Genomic DNA, 25,128 nt, shown 5'->3' with positions numbered 1-25,128 from the left:
ATTCCTGATGTATAGATTATTTTATAATCCCTCCTGTCTTTTTATTTATGACCATTAAGATACTGATTCCTGATTCTCAGGTTCTACAGCCTCAGTCCTTTGCTCCTCTCTCTACAATGTCCATTATTCTAGCCTAAGTTTTAAATCAAACTCAGATTCTTCTGGTTTAGCAACACTTTCAGCTACTGAATAGGCTGGGAGAAATGCCATAACCATGCTGAACAAGAAATTCCCCTCCATCCTTAGTTCTCCTGTCCCCCTGCACCATCCCCATTATTCCTACTTTTCTGCACATTATACAGTCCTGTTACAGTTGTACAGTGGCTCTTCTCCATTTCACCTTCTCTTTTCTTCTTTTCACCAGCAGGTCTGTTCACTTAAATTGAAAAAAATACTGGTTTTTAAAAGCCTGTTAATATTATTTCATGAATATCACCTTTGCACTGTCCTGAATGTACACAGACAATAAAATGCAATCATCATATATCATATAAATGAGAAAAAAAATCCCAAAGCATTAAAAACATTTTTAAATATATTTACTGATTTCAAGATTCTTAGCCATTCACTGTATGCATTTACACAGCATCACTAGAGAAGAGTGCTTCTTCTAAATAAAATACCCCAGGCATTTATTCCTTTCGCTATCCATTTCTTCAGTTTCTAACTCATAATGTTTCATGGCAACAAAATATCGGACAAAAGTTTCACCTAATGCTTCCTTAATGCATGAGTCTTTCTCAAGTGCAACAAGAGCATCTTCTAGTTTCAGAGGGACTGATGAATGTTTCAGATCAGCAGTGTGATTTTCTTCTTGGAGCATATCATCATATCTAAGTCCTCTCTTTACTCCATCTAGACCTGCAGCAATAGTAGCAGCAAGCACCAGGTAGGGGTTTGCTGTAGCAGAACTTAATTTATTCTGTATGTGAGTGCCTTTTCCACCATGACATTTTACATTAAAGGCACAGCTGTTATCATTATATGCCCATTTTGCATTTACAGTCTCTTTTGATTCTTTACTGTATTTAGAATAAGGCTTACGGCAGCTGGTGGTAGGAGCCATCAAGCAGCTGATAGCTGCTGTGTGTGCCAAGAGACCTGACAGCCAATTTTTTCCAATATCTGAGAGCTCCTCAACTCCATAACCAGCAGAAAACAAATTCTTCTGGCCATTCAGATCCCACAGGCTATGTGACAGAGCCCCTGAGTTGTAGAATCCCGATTCTGAGAAAAAGCTAACCACATAGTTATACTTCTTAGCCACCTCTTTAATGCCTGTTCTAAACGTGAAGGCACTGTCAGCAGCATCTATGCCAAATGTTGGATGAAAAGTGATCTCCATTTGCCCAGGCCCACTGGAAGAAGAAAAGCTTTCAATGTTGGCACCAGCATAATACATTCCTTCAATGAGCTCCTGAATGAAAGTCTGGTCATGGTTATTTAGTATCGTGGCTGCAGGAAAGGATATTGTCTTTGAATTTACAACCTCAGTAATGCCATAAATACAAAATTCATAAGTGAAGGCAGAGTGTAGAGAAAAGCCATTGTCCTGAAGCTGGCTCAGCTGTTTCTTGGCAATGTGCCTTGGTGAGGTCATTAGTGGGTTACCCAGCACAGTGAAGGAATCGCATATCACTCTGGCAGTCTGCTCAGTCCAGGGCAGAATTCGAAACGTTGATAAATCAGGGTTCAGGATTATGTCACAATTAAAATTGGTTGCATTTATGTAATCTAATTCATTATCTTTAGGATTCAGTGTCAGCTCAAGATAACTTCTGGGCATGGCAACACCATGAATTGCTTTCTCCTAAACACAGAACAGAATGACAGATTACCAAATGAGAAAATAACTTAACAGTATTTTTATGTATGTAAAATATATAAAACTCAGATTCTCAGTAAGAACAATAGCATTTTTTCCTAAAAGAGCACTGAAATGCATTAATCACTAAAGCGGAGGGCAACAGCCAGTTACTCTGCCATTATGAAGCAGAACAACCTTATACAAGACTGGTATGGAAACCCTGGCATCAAATATCCCAATAACTGTTTTTTAAATTAAAAAAAAAAAAAAAAAAAAAAAAAAAAGTTCAACACCTATCTTGCATGGTTTTCATACAATTATGGGCATCACCAGTTAGGTGCAAACTTTGCAAGTCAAGTTTCTATTTACAGTTACTCTATAAGGCTTTCATATCCTCTGAGCATTTCCTGTACATAGATCCAAGTGACCACACAAGACTCACGGCAATATGAATTTAGGCTGTGACTTCTTTTTAAATGCCATAACACATACTTCACCATTTTTCAGATGCAAAGTTTAACTGAAAATTCTCAATTTCTGGACTTAGTAAGTTTGGGGGTGCTTACCTGCATTTTAAATTTTAAATAAGGAATTATTCTAGTGTTTCAGTACTCCCCTTCTAGGCAGCAAACAGGATAAACCTATACTTTCTTCTCCATTTGAACAGAGAGCTTCAGCTTACACAAATGAAGGATCATCTACCTTCAAACAAGCACCTTTACAACTTACTGTACATTCAAACTTTTAGCTGATGAAAACTGCAATGATGCCAAGTTCTATCAAGTGAAATTTGGTTCATGTTTACATATTATCTTTATTTTTCTAGGGGAAAGGATTAGTATCTGAGTGAGCAGAGGAGGCAGAACAAAGCTAAAAAGGAGCAAGCTCAGAGCTGAAAAAAACAAAATTTTGGCTATCCAGATGGAAAATTGTTGAACTGCATATGGTGGCTTCTCTTAAAATAAATAAATAAATAAAGCCTGCCTTCTCTTAAGTAGGTGGTAGTCCAGTGGTAGCAATTCTCCCTGTCTGACACTCATAACCAAAACTGCACAGTACGGTGAATACTGCTCCAAGATGCCTAAGCTGTGCATTTGACACTGAAAAGGTGTTGAAAGTGATTATCCTACAGTACTACCTCTCCCTCCTCCAACCCCCCACCCAAAAAAATGTACAAAAAAATTTAAGAAAAGGAAATTACTCTCAGTCACTCTGTATGTATACATGTGTGTGTGTGTGCACGCATACACATTTTTTTAGTGTCCAAAAATTTAGAACATCCTCCAAAGTTCCAATTTGTTCATATGGTAAGGTAAACATGAAAGCTGTCTTTGAACAAGCTGATCTAGACATTTGCAATTTGACATAGTAACTGAAAGAGGAGTTGCAATTAACTTACTACTCCTCACAAGAATTAAAATGACTGAGAGTTTATTTTGATAAAATCCAAATGACATCAGAGATAGACAGCAAACTGTATCTAGATGATACAGTTGCAGTTTAGCAATATCTAAAAGGAAAATAAAAAAACATGGCTTAGGTTTTAGAAGGAACTTAAAACAGAAGTGCTCTACATCTTTCCATGTTCATATCTTTTTTGTGATCACTCAGTAAAGCTTCATAGTGATATATGAGTGAAAGTATAATGTGGTTATGCACATGAAGTATCACAGAAGCAATATACTGAAAAGGCTGTTCAGTCAGGGATAAACACAGTAAGGATTGCTTCCTAATTTGGTTCCTATTTCCTGAATCATCAATATGGCAAATATTGCTATTAAGTCATCATGCAATGCAATGGTATTTTCTTATATGATTGATGACTATAAAATTTCTCACAGCTAAAGTGACTTTCATTCAGTCATCTTTCTTTTAGTGTTTACTCCTTTCTTTTTGCAATTTACTGATGTTCAGTAAAACAAAATCTTTATAATGCATTGAACCTGAAAAGATAATTCTGAGGAAAGAGTTTATTAGAAGTTCAAAGAACTGAAATTACTAGCCTTACTTAATTAGATTACCATTCAGGGGTACAGAGGAATACATGATTGCAGTGATGAAAAAAGTCCAGATCCTTTGGGAACATTAACAAGTGGAGGGAACAGATAATTTGTTCTAAGTTTGAGTTTCTGCCTGCACTATGAAAAAAAAATATATATAAATTAAGGACAGGGCCATGGAAACACATAAAGGTACAGCTAGAACTTAAATGACACTTAAGTGTCATTTAAATAATGACTTAATAATAAAACTTAAATAAACAAAATAATAATAAAAACTTAAATAAACAAAAAACTTACATGAAAAAAGCGAGAAGGAACATTCTTCGATCTTGACACACCATGGAGGTCTATTGATTCAAATCTGACAAACTGTACGTTGTCCCTGGCCATCTGCTGCTTAATAAATTCAATATGAGAGAACAGCTGAAGGAGAGTTGGACTTCCGAGGCCGTTTACATCAGGCTCTCTGCTGGATGCTATAAGTGAAGACGAATGTTCACGTCAAACAACATAATGAATGCTGGAGTATAGGCTGTTCTCTTAAAAAGAGCAATAGTGGGAAACTATGACATGGAGTGTAAAAACAAAAATAAGAAAAAGATATGGATCATGAAACATTTTTGTAAATAAACACACTTTTTTTTTCCCTGAGGACCTGTATAAAATTGATTATTTTTTGTAATGGTCTGTAACTTAAATGTTTTTTCATATTGGTAGGAGAATACAGGGGAATCATGCGGTAAAGCCAGGAATTTCTGAAGGATACCTCAGCTGGTTTGTTGGGTGTTTTTAGGGAGCACAAATAGCAGCTGGATACCTATTTCCCACTGAAAGCTGATAGAATTCAGACACCATATTTCTTCAATGCCTTTGAAAAGTACGTGGACACAGAAACATGATAAAAAGGGCACTTGTCTTCTACTAAAACTCTCTCAAGACCTCCTGAGGCAGCCTGCAGTCTTGTCCGCCACAGGCAGCAGACTTTTAGAAGTTTATGCATTTATGTGCTTGCTGTTATGGAGTTGTGTTCTTAACTGTATTACAGCAGCTGTAGGACTGCATAAACTTCTTGACATGAAAGCAGTAACATCTGCATATAACATAATGGAGCAGAGAGCTGGGCACAGTAACTTCCTTTCACAACCTCTTGATCTCTCAGCCTGCTTTTCTTTTGAATGTCTATGTATTTTTATTATTCAAGTTAAACTACATAAGGTATTAATTTCCGCTTAGTAGAATAAACTAACTAGACCAAGGGTAAAATTTGATATTAAGATATGAAAAAAATGTGAAAAAATATTTCTTTCTACATTTCTGGGAGGAAAGTCCTCCATTCTTCCAAGGAGGCTAAGAATATGATCAGATGAATTTTTGCAGCTCTTTCAGATCTGCAGTGGAAGATCACCAACAGCAACCATTCATCACCACCCTTCAAGCAGAAGTTAAAAGCTTCATGCTGAGGCACTACGAAGGCTGGTGGGAGCACTCCCAATCTCTCCAGTACCAAACCACCCAAACTGGAGTATATATCCTTTAGCAGTAGCGAGCAGGCACAAACACATCTTTTTTGACCTCTCCTTTGGGGCAAGTAGGACTGCCAGCTGCAAGGCTGTAAGGCGGCTCTCCAGCTATCCCAGCACAAGGCTGTCTGTTCCCTGAGAAGGCAGCAAACTCATCCACAGTCGTAGACTTCTCGGAACCTTTGAATATTACTGGAGCATCCTCCAACTTCAGATGGCAAGGAGGTGACAAGGATAATTTAGGTCAGTAAAGTAAGAAGAAGTTAAGTAATTACAGTGCTCCCTGAGGAACGATAGGTGAAAGCACATGACAAAACTTTAAGTAAATATAAGAGCCTATAGGTAAACAGTAAAAATCGAAAAGGTAGAAGCAAGAAAAAAAGAATTTTGTCACATCCACTTCTCATGACATCTTTCCCTTTGGTCTACTTCAGCTGTAAGTTGCTTGTGAAAATAGCTTTTTTCCTCTGTCTTCTATAAACACTAAGGCACTACATCCTTTAAAAGATGTGCATTAAATAAGGAAGTCCTGTTTAAATATTTTGTGTAACACCCACTCTATTACAGATGCAGGCAAAACACAATAGTGAGCAGGGAGGGTACGTAAACTGGCCTTGTCTTGCAGATGTCATCCAAGTAATAGTTATCTGAACCACTTCAGTCATCCCATAACACTGTTTTACAACATAAATCTTTACTGACATTTAGCAGATTTGTCCTCTTTATGAACCTGACCATCAATTACAAGTTTAACAGATAATAAAATGTGGCTATTTATTAGATTCATAGAATTTAAAAAGATTCTGAAAATCTTTCTACAGATTACAGTACTTAGTGTTTTCTTCAACTCCAGGGATAGAAGACTGAGGTTTTTGCCTTTGTAAAAGCAGTGATCAATCCCTTATTTGATATGTGTTTAACTTCCTGTGCAAAGATGGTAAACATTTCTTGTCTACCACCTGTCACACGGAGATTTTTATGTCTTCATATTACTCAAAGCAAAGTTTGGCAACCCTTGACATCAGTATACTGTCAACTTTTGATGTAAATTTTGCAGGTATTTCTTACAATGTCTTGAAATGTTGCTTGTTAAATTTTCATCCACTGAACAAACATTTTTCAGATAAAAACATATAATTCATGAAAAACAACAACTTTAAATCTGACCCAAGTAATTCCTTAAATCAGTATTCCTAAAAGATATAAATTATATAAAATCAATATCAAAGAAAAACACAAATATGATATGCATTCATATTAATGATGTATGAGTTTGTTTAAAAAGTAAATGTATAAATATACTTAATTTAAACATCTACTAATAGTAGGTAATTTTCCAGATTTTATGTATATCTTTGTCTTCAAGCTAAAGTTACTTGAATAAATACATAAATACATAATTAGATTATATGAAATAACATAAATTAACAGAAAATTCCTATAATGTTTTTAAAGAACATTAAGCAAGCAAAATTATTAACTGAAGAAGTAAGAATTTATCTTCTCCAGTTGGAGTTGTTATGATTAATGACAGGTCTTTCTAAATGATGAGACTGAAACTTATACATCAGTCTAGTATTAGTCTAAAATTGGGCTGTATACCAGTCTAGACAGCCTGCAAGTCAAAAGACAGATACTTACTCATTTACAATAGCCTTTGTCCAAAATCTGTTAGAATCAATAGAAACACTCCCACAGCTTTCACATACTTTTTAGAGGCAGTTCATCTTTTATATTATTTCCAGATTATCTTTCCCATTGAAATAATAAGTTTCTGTAAATTGTATGATAGATAAAAAAATATCATCATGACTTAATATCTCCAACTGATTTTGGAAATATGAAAGGGGGTTTGTTTCTTAAATAGTATTTAGTGTATAACTACTGACAGTACTTAATTTTCTCCAGCACAGGTCCCAAATATATTTTCTTGGTAGCCACTAAATAAATCACTGGCAAACTAGGTCCATGAAGCCAATGATGACTAAAGTTTGGAAAGGTACAGTAGGGAACTGAGTACTCTGTCTTTTCCCAGCTCATATAGTCATTATCCAGAGCATTAGTTACTGGAGATAAGGTAGCTAATAAATAAGTACTATACAGGTCTAGCTGATTTAGATACACAGTCTTACATTCTTATGAGGGAGGATTGTCTTCATGAGCACAACTGTTTCCCTAGCTCTCTGGGCCTCTAGAAATAATGGCATGTTTATTTTCATTTCAGAAAATCTACTTATGGAAACATGAATGTAAATTACACAAGATGCTCAGATTTTGGTTCAGATTTTAATTTTAAAAATCAAATATAAATCCAGACTGGCCATCTTTCTTAAAGCAGGGTGGTACATACAGATCCTTAGATATCCAGATCAAATCAGTAGTACACAGAAAAGAGCTTAATGTTTGTTTTTCTATGGTTCCATCTGTATTTCCCATTTAAGTTACCAGGGAGAAAAAATTAGTATTACTCATGTTTCTGTTGTAATTAGTACAAAATATCTACAAATATAAACAAACTATCTTCACATATTTAAAAAAGATTAATAACACAAAACTAAAAATATTACCAAAAAACTTACAAATTATACAAATTATATTATTATTATTTCTAGTGGAAGAGTGGTGCCATTCTTAGATTATTAATATTGAAATCATTCAGATTGCTGAGGGCAGCTGACATCTGGCTAGGGCAAATAGTTAACATCAGCTTTATCTTCTCAGCAACAGAAAAGTGCCATGACAGAAGAAAGTGCACATGTCTGAAATCAATCTCTCATTATCTGCTTGTTCAAAGAAATCCTTTCCCATGGTCCCTTATTAAATCACATCGCGTCTAAAGCAAACAATTTCTCAGCTCTATAAGAGGTGACTGTGTCAAACTGATGAAACAATAAGGAAGTGCTACATGTAGCCAGGGGACTTGACAATGACAGGAACAGGCTGACCTAACAAATGTAGTAATATTGGAAACTCTTCACTGAGAAACACAACCACCAATGTAATGTAAGGCAATAACAGCAGACCCCAGCAGGCAGACTCCAGATACAAATCATGCACTGGAGAAGGAGATGTGTTTCCATCAGTCCTCCCCCAGTTTCTTCTTTCCACTCTGTCTCCAGCTGTGCCAGATGTGCTCCTTCCTGAAACAACCCTGCTGCAGCCACACAGCTGCTGCGCACCCTCCTCCTGCCCCGTGAGACAGGGTCTGATCATGCCTGAGTCCCACCTAGCATCAGAGCACATGTCCCTGTGCTCTGTGGCACGTTGTGGCACCTGTTACTGTCTCAGAGTGGTAAGGAAATAAAAACTCTTGCAAGAATAGGAATTGCTATGCCAGTCAAGGCAGCGTTTCATCACGCTAGAGCTGTCTTTGGTATCGGCTATTAACAGGACAGGCAAGGCGTTCCTGCAAAATAATCTGTCTAAAGAGAATAAGTTTTGCACTTCCTCACTAAAAAGGTGGTTAGGAGTAGAAGGGTTAATATCCAGATTTGTCTTAAATTCTTCATCCTTAGAAATCTAACACAAGGTGCTCTGAAGATCTATGTGAATATTGACCCCCTTTATAAAAACAGATACCTTGTGATCATGATATCCACTGGCAATGAATCCCACAGGGTAATCACACATCTACACCCTTCTAAATCATATGGAAATTCCTATCAGTACTAATTTAAATGTCTGCTCTTCTTTACAGGATTCCGGTTTGTGTATTTAAGAAGAGCCAGTCTATTTGGTTTGTACAGCATGTTACTCACTGTTCTCATGTTTGTCTTCAAACATTGACAGTCTCTATTTCTTAAACCTCCTATCACAGCTTTTCCTATGCTAGACATCATTCTTTTTGCTAGTATTTAAAGCCTCTCTTTTCTATTCCCATCTGGTTTTTAACATGGTAAATAAATAGAAATGAGTACTGGGTTACATTTGAACAGTACTATTGATGTGAATACTGGTCAGAAGAATTTTCAGTTGAAAACATTATGAAACTTATGTTTCTTCTTCACCCAAAAATAGTTTCACCAAAAATGCTTACTGATAGGTCAGTAAAATATTTGATTTCTGCAGTAAAGTACTTAAAAAGGTGTTTCCTACCTCTTATTTTTCCTCCCCTACAGGACCCCTAACAGGGGAATAAATATGTAAGCATACCAGAAACTTATCAAAGCATGGGAGACAGCAAAAATATTTCCCTGATCTGTTTGATATTGATACTTTCAATGTTTTTTCCATCCGTTTCTTTGTCTCATGATAGTCTGTTTTCTTTTTTAATCTTAACTGTGAAGCAGGCTTTTTTACTGATATGCCCATGGAGAAGCTCAGCTCTTTTTCGTGAGTTTTATAGCTAATTTAGAGACCAACGAACAGCTTCAATCATCCCTGAATTATTCTTTCCAAACTGTATGACAACAACATGACACAACTTCTCAGAGGATCTACATCATCAAGAATGGAATACAAATTAAGATTTTATTTCTCAATAGATGAAAAATAAAATAAATCGCCCATTTTTTTTCTATCTTCCAGGGTGGTTTATAAAAAATGGCTCTTCTGTATTAAATGAGAAAATTATTACAGTTTTATAGAAAGGTCAAAAAATATTCCACCTAGGCAAGAGGATTTGAAAACAAAACGTGCACATGTCTGAAAAAAAATTAAGGTGAGTAATACCCACTGGAACTACCTAACTAATAATCCTAAATATGGTGGATCTAGAGTGGCATGTCTTTCTTCAAACTCAGACAGAAAATTTGGATTTAAGGAAGAAATCACTGAGCAAAGTTCCATGAACTGAGGATGCACTATTGCAAACTAAATAGCCCTTTCTGGTCTAAAAATGTTTGACATAACTAAAAAAAATCAAGTGAGAATGAGTGAAAGCGCCACATTAAATGGGAAGCGAGGTTATTTAGGGAAGAGAAGATTTTGCACAGTATTGAAGGTTTCATCAGAGAATGCATTTCATTTACATTAGGTCTAAACTAATTGTTTTGGCAGCCTTTCACTATTACTAGAAAGAAAGTAAGCATCTCCAATGGGTGGGAAGGATTACACTTCTTTCTCTTGTAAAGTCACAGGATGACTAGCTTACTACAGGCACCAGAGTCAGATGAGTTGGATCTCACCTGAAAGGGGACAAAATAGATCAGAAACATAGGATGGAAGTGCTGTCTGAGCATTTTTGTTTTCTATAGATTCAGGGGAAAAAAATGGAAAATCATACAGAGTCACAGAGTAGAAAGATTTCAGCTATTGGTAAGGAAGATGAAGGCCAAGAGTTTTGTTTGCTTTAAAGGAAAATAGCTGCTCTTACAGCTTGTGAGGTGAAAAAAATAGCAAGTTGTATATAGCTCAGTTCAGAGGGAAAAGGAAAGAAACTGGCAGAATATATGATGGTTTGTTCAACAGAAAATAAGGGCAATCGAGAAGGTTTAGAAAGCAGCTGAGCTTCAGTCCTGCTATGTTCAAGTCGAGTTCAAAATGTAGAAAAAGAAATATTAGAAAAAATTTATTGAACTGCAGATAGGGCATGAGGAAGGAACATGAGGGAACAGTATGGCTTTGGCTTTGGTTTTTCACTTTAGCAGAGATGCAAGAACAGCGCAGATTATGTAAAATACAAAGCAGAGAAGAGTAGCAAGTGAAAAACACAGTCCTAAGTATTCCCCAAAGTAAGACATAGTTATTGTGCAGGAATGATTCCAGAGGCAGTGAATATGAGGTACCTGGAGCAGGAACTTACGTACCTCTCCTGTGTCCACTTTTATCTCCTGATTGTCCACTTACAGCTCCTGAAGAGTCTCCATTTCTATTTCCTCACCACTGACTAGACCTACTTAGCAGAAGCAGTGGGGACAGATGTGCCTCTTCCACGTGAGCACAGAGGACAGTGAAACCACAGAAGGAGTTCAATTTTTGTTAAAAGCGTGTGGGCAAACATTTTAATTTCAATGGAGCAAAAAGCCTAGGCTATTTGTTTTGTTCAAGTCTTCTTTTGCATACTTCTGCCCCTAAATACCAGGTATTGTCCTTTGTAACTACCTTATTACCAAAAATAAGAACTTTAAACAAGTTAAGAATTACAACATGAGATTATTCATTGTAATGGAAAAGGTAATTGCTTGTAGGACTGATGAACTCCACTCGTAAGTATAAAAGATAACCTGTTAGTAGCTATTTGAAATGTTTTTCTTTAAAATGACGATTTAGCAAAGGAACTTAGTGTTTGGGGTCAGCACCCGCATAACATTTCAAACATAACAGTTCAAACCTTCTTTTTCTGTGCACTTGAAATTTCAACAGTCACTAGGTAGCTACTGATGCCTGCAGCTATAGCCAAGTCATATTTTCTTTCTTCAGAAATTTCCTTCTCCCTCCTACGGTTCCTGATCCCATCCTGGTCATATTTACATGGCCTCACTTGATGTATGCTTAAGAAGATGAGCCCTGTTGAGAGGACCTGTTCCTGGAGCTGCTCAGGTTTCTGGGGGACCAGGTCTGCAGTCTGCACTTGAGATTTGAATAAACTTTTCTGTCCCCAACTACAGACCAAGATGTACAAAGGGAATTTGAAACCCCAGGTGACAGCCTGATTCCAGTGTATTGCCCACCTACAGCTACCTGGAGGTGCTGTTGTCTCATAAGGTCTGGAAGAGAAATTTCTCCTAAGCCTGTGTGGTGGCAACAGGCTCTGCAGGTCCCTCTGACCATATGCAGTGCAGGTGGCTGCTGAAGCCACCAGCAGCCCCTAACTCTGGTAGCCCCCTGTGACAAAGAGAAACCCAACAGTGTAATGTATCATGATCCTTGGGAACTTCACATTGCTCAAATAAAGTTATTTCCTTTGGCTACCTTTCTGGCTACCATAGTATAAATACTCTAATTTATTAGCATGCAGAGCCGCGTGTGATAAGATCTGAGTTCAGAGAGGTCAATATATACTTAGGTTATGTGCTATATATACTATATATAGTACATGCATGCATTTGTGTGTGTATATACATACTATGAAATATTATATAATGCTATATACATGAAATTTCATATTAACCAAAATATCTTGCATGTCTGCCTCTTCTCTATTATTTTTTCCCATGTCCAAGCACTTCTTTTGTAAAAGAGCTGACAAGCAATGGACAAATGCAGTAATATTTCCACAATTTCCAATCAGAATTTTGGAAAAAATATATGGATTTATTATTTTGGAGAGATATTAACCACATAACTAACATGACTGTATTTCCGTCCTCCGCATTATACTGAATCACTAAAGCTCAGCTACAAGTCTTAGCCTTTCTACTGCTGACCTCTAGAGACTGTCCCTTAAGTGTGTACTTTTAGAACAATAAGGCATATTCCTGCTTTGGCTGTGGCATCCAAATGTGCATAGTGCTCAACATAGCAACTAAGTAAATACACTGGGCACTGTTTGTAATAATCATGTATGTATGTATAGTCATATAATTTCAATGTTCTCCTACTTTGTATTCCATATTTAAGAAACAAAGAGAGGAAGGGAACAATATACTTCTTTATGTGTATTTTTTAAATCAAATGTTTGGGAAAATTTTGGATCAAGATTTCTGATTTAAACAAGTTCAAGTGTTTGAAAACTTGCAAAATACAAGAGGTTGTATTTCAGATCTACTCAGTATCAAGATATGTTTAGATCCAAGACTTCTATTCAGGCACTTTGGTAACTAAAATATTTAAGATAATATTTTAGTCATAAAAATAAAATATTTAGGCGTTTATCTTTTCAATCTTAATAAATTATCACTGACGGCAATGAAATACGGTTTATGCAAAGGCTCATTAAAGACTGCAGAATGTTATCTAAAACTTTCTTTTCTCAGTTAAGTTACTGAATGTATTCAATGAAAATTAAATTTCATACACATACATTTATAAGTAGAAACTGTTTCTGTGCATTCTGTTTACTAGTGGAAACACACACTGAACCCTACAGTTTGTTTGGTCAAAGCCAAATGGAATCCAAACCTCATGAGATTCCAAAACTTTCTGGTTTGGATATATTTCTGGTGAGACAAAACAGTTTTCCCCCACTTCCCTTCACAGTTAGTTCACATCTATAGTTCTCTTACAGTCATTGTTATTGTCAGTGATACGCAGTAGGTTTAAATCCAGGTAGCTTTAGGTATTTCAGAGTTAGGCAAATAATCTAAACTAATCATCATGGGATTTCTTCCCCATTGAGTGAAAAGAGATGCCCACCTCCAGAGGTCAGTTTCTCATCAATCCCTAATACCTCTTTGAAGACAAAATGACTGTCTTTCTCTACTGACTGGGTAATAAACTTGGATTAGCCACTTCATTTTAAATGGCTAAAATTGTGTTGAAATCTCCCTGTGGGATCTACAATTAATCTCATCAGTTCCCTGTACCTTGTAAATGGTGTTATGACAAAGAATAGTTATTCCTATATTTTAAAATATATTTGCTGGTTTTGCAGACAACGAGAAAACAGTAATCTAAATTTGACAATGCATTTTGCTAGCCTTTCAGCAATGCGAAAAACAATCTGGAAAGGGAACAGCATCGAATGTAGGCTGAGAAATAATCCTCTAACCTCTTTATTCTAATAGACATGAATAGAGAGTGATTTGAGCAGAAAATATCTTTTCAAAGCTTTATATTTCTCATGCGGTGCCCTGAGTTAGCACCGATAATGTTCATGGATATCTTGCTCAGACTTGTTCAAACTGGGTAACACAGTATGTCTACTGAGAAATCCTGCTATAGCTAACAATATTTGATATATTCTAATTGTCTGTTTTCAGAGTATGTATAGCAATATTTCTACCCATCTGAAAGGAGACTTTAAAAAAAGCAGGATAACTTAATATTGTTGAACAAATATAATTGCTACCACTATATTTTATTACGTAGTTAATGATGGACAAATTTTATCAATGAAGAGATAAGATTAATATTGCTTGTATCAGTGAGATAAGTCAGAGGGTAAGACATCTATCCTGAAAAGCTGATGATCTGAGCCTCATGCTCCTGGAAATTTATTAATCTGGTATCTATTCAGCTGGCAAATTGTTGTTTGTGTGCTTCCTGGAATAGACACAAAACAATGAAGTGCTCCAGCCCATTACATTATCACAGCTATTAGTAGCTTTCAGGTTGCTGATCCAGCTAGCCCAGAAGTATAGCCTTTACAGTTTCAAAGAAACCACAGCCTATTAGTAGCAATTAATTGCCTCTATAAACACTTCCAAAATGGAGTTATTGAACAGCATGAAGATAAGTAAAAGTTCTCTGCCTCATTTGCTTTTCTTCCCCTATAGTTTATATTAGATGTTTTTGCATTCCAGTCCTCTCACAGGACAGATAATTGAAAACATCATCCCCACATGGGAGCAATTTCCACTGCTGGAAATGTTAACAAAAAGGAAATTCTAAGAAGCCCAGACGCCATCAGAGCTTTGCAATATCTAGCAGACCTTTGGGAAATGTTGTCTGAGCTCAGTTTAAATGAGGAAATATTTCAGTTTTAGTGAAAAAGATGTGACCACTTGTGTGTGGCAGTTTTTGGCAGGCAGCTGGGCTTCATAAATGCCTTACTTAAAAAAAAAAAAAAAAAAGCAAGCAGCGTCGGTGTAGAGTACAACTTCTGATCTGTCCCAATCACACAGAAACCACAGGTGTCAATTCTCTCATGCGCTAGCTGTGACTAAAGTTTGCAGCTTAACAAAACCCCACAAAACAACAGTATCATTTTCTTTAACAGAACAGCAGGTGATGTTTAAATATCCTTACCGGCATGGCCTGTGGAGGAATCAAACTGAATCTCGGGAGCCATGTTTTCTGCATGTGTAGAAGCTGCCGGTAGTCTCAGAATAAGTTGATCCACGTCGCTTCCTGCTGGTTGCTGCTGATCAGACCCAGCAGAGCTGAGGACCAGGAGAGGTTTGCTCTGCTGCCCCACTCCCTCCTTGTGGAAGCTGTGGTACCTTCGATTCTCATCTACAAAATGGGGACTAAAAGTCTCAAAGGGTCGGCCCTGCTTGTCAGCTGTTTTCTCCCGGGGCTTCAAATTTTTCTGAGAAAAAGTGCCACCTGCCTTGCCACTGTAATTGGGCGCATAATCAGGCAGAGGACCTTCACTCCGCAGGTTTTTCAACTCTTGCAGACTTCGTTTAGAAATGTCAGGTGCCCCTGTGAAGGACACTGCAGTACTGCTTCCTTGTGTGGTTACAGTACTGCCCAGGGAGCCCATCTTTGTCACATGAAACTTGACATCTTTTTCTTCCATCTCACCTTGTTCTTGCTTACTCTCTGCCTTCTCACTGCCATCTCCCCTGAGTGCTGCCTCTGTGCACCCAGCTTTGCCTGTGCTCCTGGCAGGCTGCACACCCACGGGCAGCTCCGTTTTATCTGGTGTATCTATTTCCTCACGCATTTTTCCTATTATTCTTTTCGCAGTGTCAGCATTTTCCTGGATTTCTCGTGTTTCTCCAGACATGTCTTCTTTCACGTTGCTGCCAGTATGGGAACTGTCACGACCCCCTCTGTCCTTTTGTACTGGAGGAAAGCTAGTCAGGTTTTGAGAAGGCTGGTTTGATGGTGGTTCTGAGCAACCACTGGTTGCCCGAAGGGGACAAAGATCTGGGATTTTTGAGGTGTGGGACTTCTCCATCTTCTCATTTTCTAAAGGAGGAACATGCTTTGTAGGACCTTTGACTCCCTTTTTCTTTCTGAAACCACATATATTGTTGCCATCAACTTCATCATTGTCACTTTCAGATGCGTTCTGTAACCAGCAATAAAATATACAACCAAATAACATGCATGAATGAAACAGAACATGGCAATGGAGTACTACCACCAGCTGCATTTACCTTGTAGCACTTCAATTACTTCTTTCTGATGGAGGTCTCTGTAGACACTTACTCACCCTCAAATTCTGTTATTTTGATTTTAAAAATTCTCACAGAATTCTTTTTCTTGTGTTTTAGAACAAAATTGGTGAAAATGCCTTAATAATACAGATTTTAGGCAAATTTAGTTTATTAAAATATAAGACATTGTATATTATGTGACTTCATTTGTCAAACGTGGACTTTAAATGTGAAAAAAACATATTTTAATAATTACATTTAAATATATTCTTGCTCATATTAAAAGCATTTATATTTGTAAAGGAAATTTATTGCCCTGAAACACAGAACACTGGCAATCCTTATAAGTATGGGCAGTGAAACCTGAAAATAAATGGCTTTTAAATGAATTCCAGGATCTAATTTGGCCAAATAACTGAATTTCCAGGGCAGTGGTCAAAAGGACAAACCCATACTTGGATGTGTAAACAGGAAAAACACAGAAGATTATGTTTACCTTCATATATGGCATTGATATAATTTATATCATAAATCATAGTGCTGGGAGCAGATTTTAAAATGGATGTAAACATGTGGAGAAGGTGCAAAAAGGAGCTACAGAAATTAATCTGTTTGCATTATCCCAAAGAATATCAAGAAGTGTCTGGATCATTGGCCCTCCTAAGTATCCTGATCCTACCGCAAGTGTGATTAATCCAATGGTGACAGGGAAAAGGACAGCAAATCAAAACCAGATACATTCAAATTAAAAAACAGCAGAAATTTTAATATTGTGGGTGATAAATTATTTCACAAACTATCAAGGTAGGGATTGAATTCTCCATCTCACGATGCCTTAAAAAAGACTCTGTAATACGGTTTAACCAAAATATAAATCACTCCATAGCCAATCAAAAATTTTTATATTGCTTATGAATACCTACTCAAGCATGTATTTAAGACTTGGTAGCTTAACCAACAGTCCTTGGTTTGCTTGGACTGGGCTGGAATTAACACCTGTAAAAACACTGGGAAAACAAGAGATGTCCTCTGAATGAGACTGTTCTTTACCTTTTCCACAAAGGAATAATCTGCACTGTCTCCAATTTCTGAATTTCCAGAAGAAGTAAGGATCTGCACAAAAGCAAAGTGAATGCCAGTCTGGATAAGGCAAAACAGAATCCTGTTGGCAGACAAAAGCACGCAGAAGAAAAGGCAGCAGCATCTGATGCGCATATGGAAGGAAACAGTTACATGGCCTCCATTAAGGTCATTAATGCCTCCCTTTTTCTATATTATTCCTCCCTGTTTTCCCTGTTTTCTCATTATGCTATTTTCCATCATTATCTACTCAAAAAAGGCTTATGATTTCTCTCTTAACACAGAGCTCACAGAAATATTTCCTTCCTCTCTCCCCCTTGCACTAAATTTCTGCGACGTGCTGTACTTACAGCTACTTTGGGAGCTCACTGGGGCATTGCTGTTAGCGTGGAAGGCAGCTGGCTGCCAGCTTTACGGGGAGGGCAAGCCACTCGGTGCCTGTAACTCCCATGCACATGTCTCGACAGTGACATGCTTGTGATGCCCACTTGCAATCACAGTTACTGGCTCATTCACGACAGAAATCCTTTCTTGCCTCAGTTTTAGCACTCTGTTTTTAATGAATCCATTTCTTCATCAAAAGGCTTTGGTTTATTCCCATAATACACCCCATAAAATAATTCTGGGTGTATTGCTGATACCTCTACACATTCACCCATGCAGAATAGGCCTAATTCCTATAGCTCTGCTATTGTTATGGAATACAAATGTAATGAAGGAGCATTCTTGAATAATGAACCAGGCACGAACAACTTATAATGGAGAATGGTAACATCTCTATTAGTAATACAAGGAAGTGAATGAAGCTGGGGGAGAAATAGTAGGGGTAGAGGAACCAGTATTTGCCCATGGAAAAACCCATGTAATTTTGAAATAAGACAGGCATCAAGTTAAATTTCTAGATGTATAAAATTATTTTCTGAGAGAAAGGAGAGAAGAGTTCCAGCTATGAAAGCCATAGTCATAAAGAGATTGTATTTTTTAATTGATTTATGAAAAATATTTACTTAAATATCTTTTGTGGCAGAGGTTGCCATCATATCCTGATTTCCACTTTATGAAGTTTTCAGAATTCTTTTGTTTCCTTTGAATAACTTAAAGTCAGTGACATAATCATAACACCATCTGTGTTTCTGCTTTATAATATATTCTCACACTCTGTGCTCAAAGATAACCATTGCAAATTTTAATGTTAGACTACATTCTTGCCTATTCTTCCTATTGTAGATCTCTGAAAAATGTTCAGCATAATGACTGAAGGAAAGATGAGCACATCCTTTTGTATAACAACTATATACTGAAATCAGACAGAGAGTAGTTCATGTATTAAAAGCAAAACATCAGAAAACTGCCTGCTCCCATAATTAACCATTCTAAATGGTTTCATGAACACAAGGTACCATCCCCACATTATAATCCTTACCAAAACAAATTCTTTCTGAATAGAGATGAGCAGGATAAGGACCAACCACTTGTAAATTTGTTAATGGAAACATTCATTTGCAATAGAACTCTAATAACTAATGTGGCTATAGTACTCTGCAAAGGGTTTACTTTCCATAAAGAAATTGTGACTATGGTACTGCATTTTGATCATAGACCTGAAAGAGATACTGCACCCATTGCTCTTAAACAAAAACGGTGATGATTTTTACCTTCAAATAAAATCTCTTACAGAGAGCAACCTATGCATTACTTAAGATCATCAGCACAAGGCACGACTTTATGCATGAGAATGACTCTTCATTTCTAAATAAACTCAGACATTTATGGACTTTCATTTAGAAATCATTCACAGTATTTTCTGCAGTGAATTAAACAGTGCTAGATTTGTTGCAAGGTACAAATACAGCATCCCTTCATATTAAAAACAGTCACATGCATGAGTTACGACAGAGCCTTACTGTCCCTTAGTTCATGTGGTGTCTACCATCAGAAAAGGCCTAGTACTTGGGCACAGAGTGGAGAGGACCCAGGAAATAGGACTTAAGAATTATCTCTTTAACTTTTTATTTCTAGCAAGTTTTGTTTATGGAAGACAAGGATAATTAAGTAAATTAGCAACTTGAATGAGTTACAGTGCAAGTGAGCTGGATACAGATCATGACTTAATTTCATGGAACCATGTGTCCTGTTGTGCCAAAAGCAAAACAGTCATGGCATTAATATGGCAAAAGTTCTGATTATTTTGTATTTCATTGCTGAATGTTCCTACATTTTTGTTGCTTTATGGCAACATAACAGGAGATATTAAAGCTACTTGAAAGTTCTTTTAGCCAACATTTGTTTCAGCATCATTCAGTTTTTGTTTGCTTGTTTTCAAATATTTACCGGTACCCTAAGTGAGAGGTCTTGAAAGTTTCAAAATTTGCTTCTCTTTCTTAGCAAGTGAACACTTGGGTGGTGAGTCAAATATTCTTGCCAGAAAGATTAGGTCCAAAATATAAACAGTGTGGGCCACGTTATGCAACAAATCTGAGATTTAAATTTTCTTTCTAAAAGATGTATCTGATGTTAACCATCATTGATAGGTATTGGTACTCCCCCAAGTTCTGATTTCCATCGAGACTTCTTGCCCCAATGCTGCAACTCATGCCGGTACACTGATCCCCTCTGCACTGGGGTTTTGCACCTGGTGAGGTTTCAGTAGAGGTAGACCAGCGCAAGTCCTACAACAGGCAGGAAGAGTAGGGGTAGATCAGACTTCATTTCCCATTGTGGATAATCTCAACTCATACAAATAACAGCTTTGCTTGTCTTCATTAGATACCTCCTGTATCACTTCTGATACACGAGAGTCTGGACGTCTGTGACTATCGACAGAGCATAAGGCCTACACTTATGCATTACAGCAGCATATTAGGGCACCATGTAGGTAGGAAGAGGAAAGAATAGAGGACAGTATCAGCAAGCAAATATTTCAGCACAGTTGACCTGGTTTCAGCTGGGATGGAGTTAATTTTCTTCCTAGTAACTGGTATAGTGCTGTGGTTTGGATTTAGGATGAGAATAATGTTGATAACACACTGATGTTTTAGTTGTTGCTAAGCAGTGCTTACACTAGTCAAGGACTTTTTAGCTTCCCGTGTTCTGCCAGGTGCACAAGAAGCTGGGAGGGGGCACAGCCAGGACAGCTGACCCAGACTGGCCAAAGGGCTATTCCATACCGTATGACATCATGCTCAGTATATAAACTTGGGGGGAGCTGGCTGGGGGGGCAGCGATCGCTGCTTGGGGATGTGCTGAGCATCGGTCAGCGGGTGGTGAGCAATTATATAGATATTACTTTTATATTATGATTGTATATTATTATTACTACTACTACTACTACTACCACCACTACTACCTAGTATTCTACCTACTATTCTATTTCATTCTATTTCATTTTACTTCAATTATTAAACTGTTCTTATCTCAGCCTAAGAGTTTTGTCACTTTTACCCTTCCAATTCTCTCCCCCATCCCACCAAGAGGGGAGTGAGTGAGCAGCTGTGTGGTGCTCAGTTGCTGGCTGGGGATAAACCACGACAACAGTGCAGGTGAAGTTGCTTGCTCTAGTTATTGCAATTGCATGCCACTTCTGGCATGCCATTAGGCTTCTACAGCTGATAGACATTTTATATCTTGTGGTAACACTGAAAACATACATCTAAAGCGATTTTTCTTAATCAGTTTGCGTTCACTTTTAGGCTTTGTACAAGCTCTGAAGTGGAACATTAACTGTATCATGAAATACAGCACTGCCAAAAGGCAGTTCATTTGTAAACCTGCCAATCGGCAAGCTGAGAACATTTGGAAATGTAAAGTGTTGCCTTTGGGAGGAATAATAAGTGCTGAGGTTTCTGGTGTGTGAAACACAGGTGAAAATCCAAGGCAATTCTTGAACTTTTGCCTTAAAAGGATTTTATAAGTGACTGAAAATATATCTGTAATGTTCTATGAGACAAATTCAGAGCTGCAGAGGGGACCTTCTATTTTTCTCCTATTTTTCTCCTTTTTTATTTGCTTCATAACCTCAGGCAAGACTGCAAACACTATTGGGGTTTATACACGTCTCTCAAAAATGTGTTGACAAAAAGAGACAGGAAAATGAGAAAAAGAAACTCACACTATAGCATTTGAAAGAGAAAAAAGGGAGAAAGGAAGTTAGTTTAAAAGATGCTCTGAGCAACTATAGATGAATAGCTGCAGAAGCATTTCTATCACAGAAAAAGTGAGAGGCAAGGTGCAACTCTAACAGCAGCTTTTGTATGTCTAATCAACAAGATAACCCAATGTTCCTGCTACTGGCTACCCAAAAAAGTGATACAGCCACTCAGCAAAATGCACTGGGGTCTCAGTCACAATCTCATTTTCTCTTTTGTTTCAGATCATCAACTAATTTTAACCGTTATTTTAACAGACTGTTAAGAGGTCAAATTGTAATGATTTTCCTGAGTTGTTGCTAAAGATTTTTCAAGAACAAAAGATTAATTTTGAAAAGGACATCAAAATCTGGTATAACTATGAACTAGACAAACATGGGAAACTAAAAAACTCTTCCTAAACAGAAAAGCCAAAATATGGATGGTTTGGTTGGCTGAATTTTTTATTTATGAAAAGTTAAACTGCTTCACTTAGGTTTGACTTTGTTTTTTCTATCATATAAAACAATGTTGAGAAACTGAAATGAAATGTTTCCAGTCTAAAAATATTGTTCAAACTATGTTGACATGTGATATTATTCACATCGTTACTTTCAAATGTAACACAGTTTCCCAAAGTATTTCAATTGCTGTGGAACCGTAAATGCTGAGGAACTTTCTCTGACCCACTTTGGCTGTTACCAGGTTACCCTTTACAACTCCCCTAGGTTGGTACGGTCAAGTTTAATTAATCTTTTCGTGTAGTAATGAATTTCAAAAACTAGAAGTCAGGTCTTAACAAGAGATGCTGATTAAGACCTTAGACAATAGTGCCCATAAAGCAAGTATGCCCATGCCCAAGTGCTTTCTCTGCCCTTTCCCCTGACAGATGGAAAGCATTGCCCAGCTGCTCCCCCAGTAACCAGGCAGCGAAGGAGTAGAGGACACAGGAACAAATTTTCTACTGCTGGGAATTAATGCAGCTTCACTGGAGTCACTGGAGCTACACAAATTTGTACCAGGAGGGAATCTGGCCCATGGAGTCACAGGGAGGACAACACAGACATTTCCAGGGAGTAGCTCCAGGCACAGAGAGGGGTTTTGGCTCTTGTGTGCGGTGCTAAAACATTATGTGCTACGATAAACAGACACCGGTGGCTTGTAAGCTGGAGACATGAAGATCACAGCACATTGTCAAGATATTGCTATGACTAATTTCTCGCTCAGTGACCTTGTTTGATGAAGTAGTTCTTTGAGAGTGATTTACAGCTACAAAAACCTCATGGTGAAGCACCTGCAAGTGGCAGAAATATTAGGTACATGTGATTATTTTGCAGTTAGAGAATCTGAAGCACAAACTTACCACAGGTCACAGGAAGATGTGTGGTAGTGTTAGGAGCAGAAACAAAGTCTCCTTTCGTCTTTGAAACTTTTAAATATATTCAAGATACTTAATGTACTTCATGTGAAAATGAATGGAATGAGTTTAGCTCACAATATTGTGTCACTTATTTTCACATCTGACGTCTTCCTTTATCTGCTACTCCCATCTAAAGCCTTCATACTATATACACAATTATTAGATGAGCTCCTCAAGGTCATTGATTCTCTTGCTGCCTCACAGCAGTAGAGTTGTCCTTGTGGCAAGGTTATTTGCAAGTACTTTCCCTTGGACTATGCCACCTGCACCATGTAAAAAAAAAAAAAATCCCCAAAGTAAGATAGAGTCTCAAAATGAAGAAGCTGATCCTGCCTTCACAGCCATTTGGGACCACAGAAGTACACTGGCAGTGTCATCTCCAATTTGCAGCAGTGTAAATGAGATCTAAAAGCAGGATCCATTTAACAGTTGACTAATCCTCAGGAAGACATTTGCAAGGGAATGGACTTAATGACTTTTAAGTCTAATTTCTATGACTCATTTCATATACAAAGATGGTCTAGGATGCAGTCAGTGACTCAGAGTAGGTGCATCTCTGGCATATAAAATATCCATTTGTTCACCTTGATAAAAATGTCTAGTAACCTCAGGAATTCTGCCTGCACCATCACTTCCAAGCCACATTACATCTTATATTTTTAATGAAACATTTTAATGAAACATTTTAATTTCACATTTTCACAATGAGATCTTCTGGACACTACTCAAAATAATAGGTACATTTATTATTTTTTTTTACTTTACTGAAAATGTATATTACAACTTCAGGACCAGAATCTGTACTGATGCACTCATACAGAAACTGATGCACTCATACAGAAACTGAGCAGCTCCACTTAGGTTCATAGCCTGACTCAAGAGTGTCACTTTCTAATTCAGGTCAGACTCTGGTCCACAAATTGTAGTGCTTTCATTCACATTAACGAAGCCAATCTGTTTTCCCACAAATATTAATGGGATCAGATTTTAGACCTCTACTTCTATTACTTTTGATAGAGTTAATACAAATGAAAGACATAGGAAGTCCCAATGTGTTAGATCTGCTTCCTAAAGCAAATGGGTTTTTTCCGGCTTAAACAAGAAGCCTTTCTTTGACCTGCATTTTCTTCAGAATTAGACCATGCTCAACGTACATGCATGAGGAGCCTTGCACACAATCCACAATGAAGTATTCGTTCACTTGAAATCTTGAAGTGAATGCAAAAAGTATTTTATATCAACATATCTGCTCAGAAATCAGTCACAGTCAGTCTCTTACCTGCTGAGTAAGGTCTTCCTTTTTGTTCATGTCCACTTCATTCTAGTTCAGGTCACCATTAGAAATGGCCTAGCAAAAATCTAGTAGAAAGACATCCCATATTTATAGGCACAGATACAATAAAGGTTAGTTAAAGCAGAATTGCTGTAAAGTTCTTTTCCCAGAAGACCATGCAGATGATGAACCATAAAGAGCAACCCCAACGTGTCACAGCCAAGAGCACCACTTTCTGGAACAGCGTTAAAGTAGTAAACCGACAAATGCACATTACCAGCTGCCTGCCTGCCTGGAAACAAAGACAACTGAGTATAAAACTGTTTCGCTCAACTTTTCTTCTCACAAAAGGCTTTTGTGATGTAACAAGCAATTTCTGTTCTGGAATAGAAGCTATTGTTAGGCTCCTTAGAGGTAAAACCTATATTGGGCATTATAACAACAGTATGTTTTTGAGGCACATGGACAGGGATTTGAAAGGCACAGCACACTGCAAGAACAATATGCAGTACTAGCCTGTTATTCTAGGTGCTTGTATGTTGTTAATTGATGTTGGTGGATCTAGTTGTATTAGAATTGGGGGGAGGGGTCTTTTTTTTTATTCGATCTCTAAAAATATTTCACAGATTAGAGAGTTAAGCTTGTCTTATGCTTTTTTATTTATCAGGTTTAACATTAATTCAAAGGACTATGTTTAACTGACGCTTCATTCTTTTAGCTGACATAACATTACAGGATGAGCATGTCATTTGTGCTTACAACAGCCGTTCCCAACAACTGGTGACTTAATAAACTCAATTAAGCATCATGTTAAGAATGGCATTTAACCTTGCAAAAATGCAGGTTCGGCAATTTTCTATACTTCTAAAAAATAATTATTTTTTTTTTTAAAAAAAGTGTTTATTAAAATTACCCCATCAAAATAATGACCATGCATTAGGAGCTATAGTCCACAAAAATCTTAGGCATCTTCAGTGAAATTCATAAATAAAGGTGCCCAAGTCCCAAACTATGATTCTGAAAATCCTTC

The 25,128-nt window shown here is 37.2% G+C and overlaps 1 protein-coding gene across 1 annotated transcript; it reads right to left on the bottom strand.

Moving 5' to 3' along the window:
• Nucleotides 1–610: 610 nt before the first annotated feature.
• Nucleotides 611–24,134, bottom strand: LGSN (lengsin, lens protein with glutamine synthetase domain; the record flags this gene model as incomplete). Its single annotated transcript, XM_082306739.1, has 4 exons — nucleotides 611–1,810; nucleotides 4,108–4,286; nucleotides 15,120–16,113; nucleotides 24,105–24,134. The coding sequence occupies 4 exons, from the start codon at nucleotides 24,132–24,134 to the stop codon at nucleotides 611–613; spliced, it is 2,403 nt and encodes an 800-aa protein (XP_082162865.1).
• Nucleotides 24,135–25,128: the final 994 nt, after the last annotated feature.

This window comes from Platalea leucorodia (assembly GCF_965183815.1).
Source record: "Platalea leucorodia genome assembly, chromosome: 3".
Taxonomy (NCBI): Eukaryota; Metazoa; Chordata; class Aves; order Pelecaniformes; family Threskiornithidae; genus Platalea; species Platalea leucorodia.
This window is presented reverse-complemented; position numbering and strand designations above follow the sequence as displayed.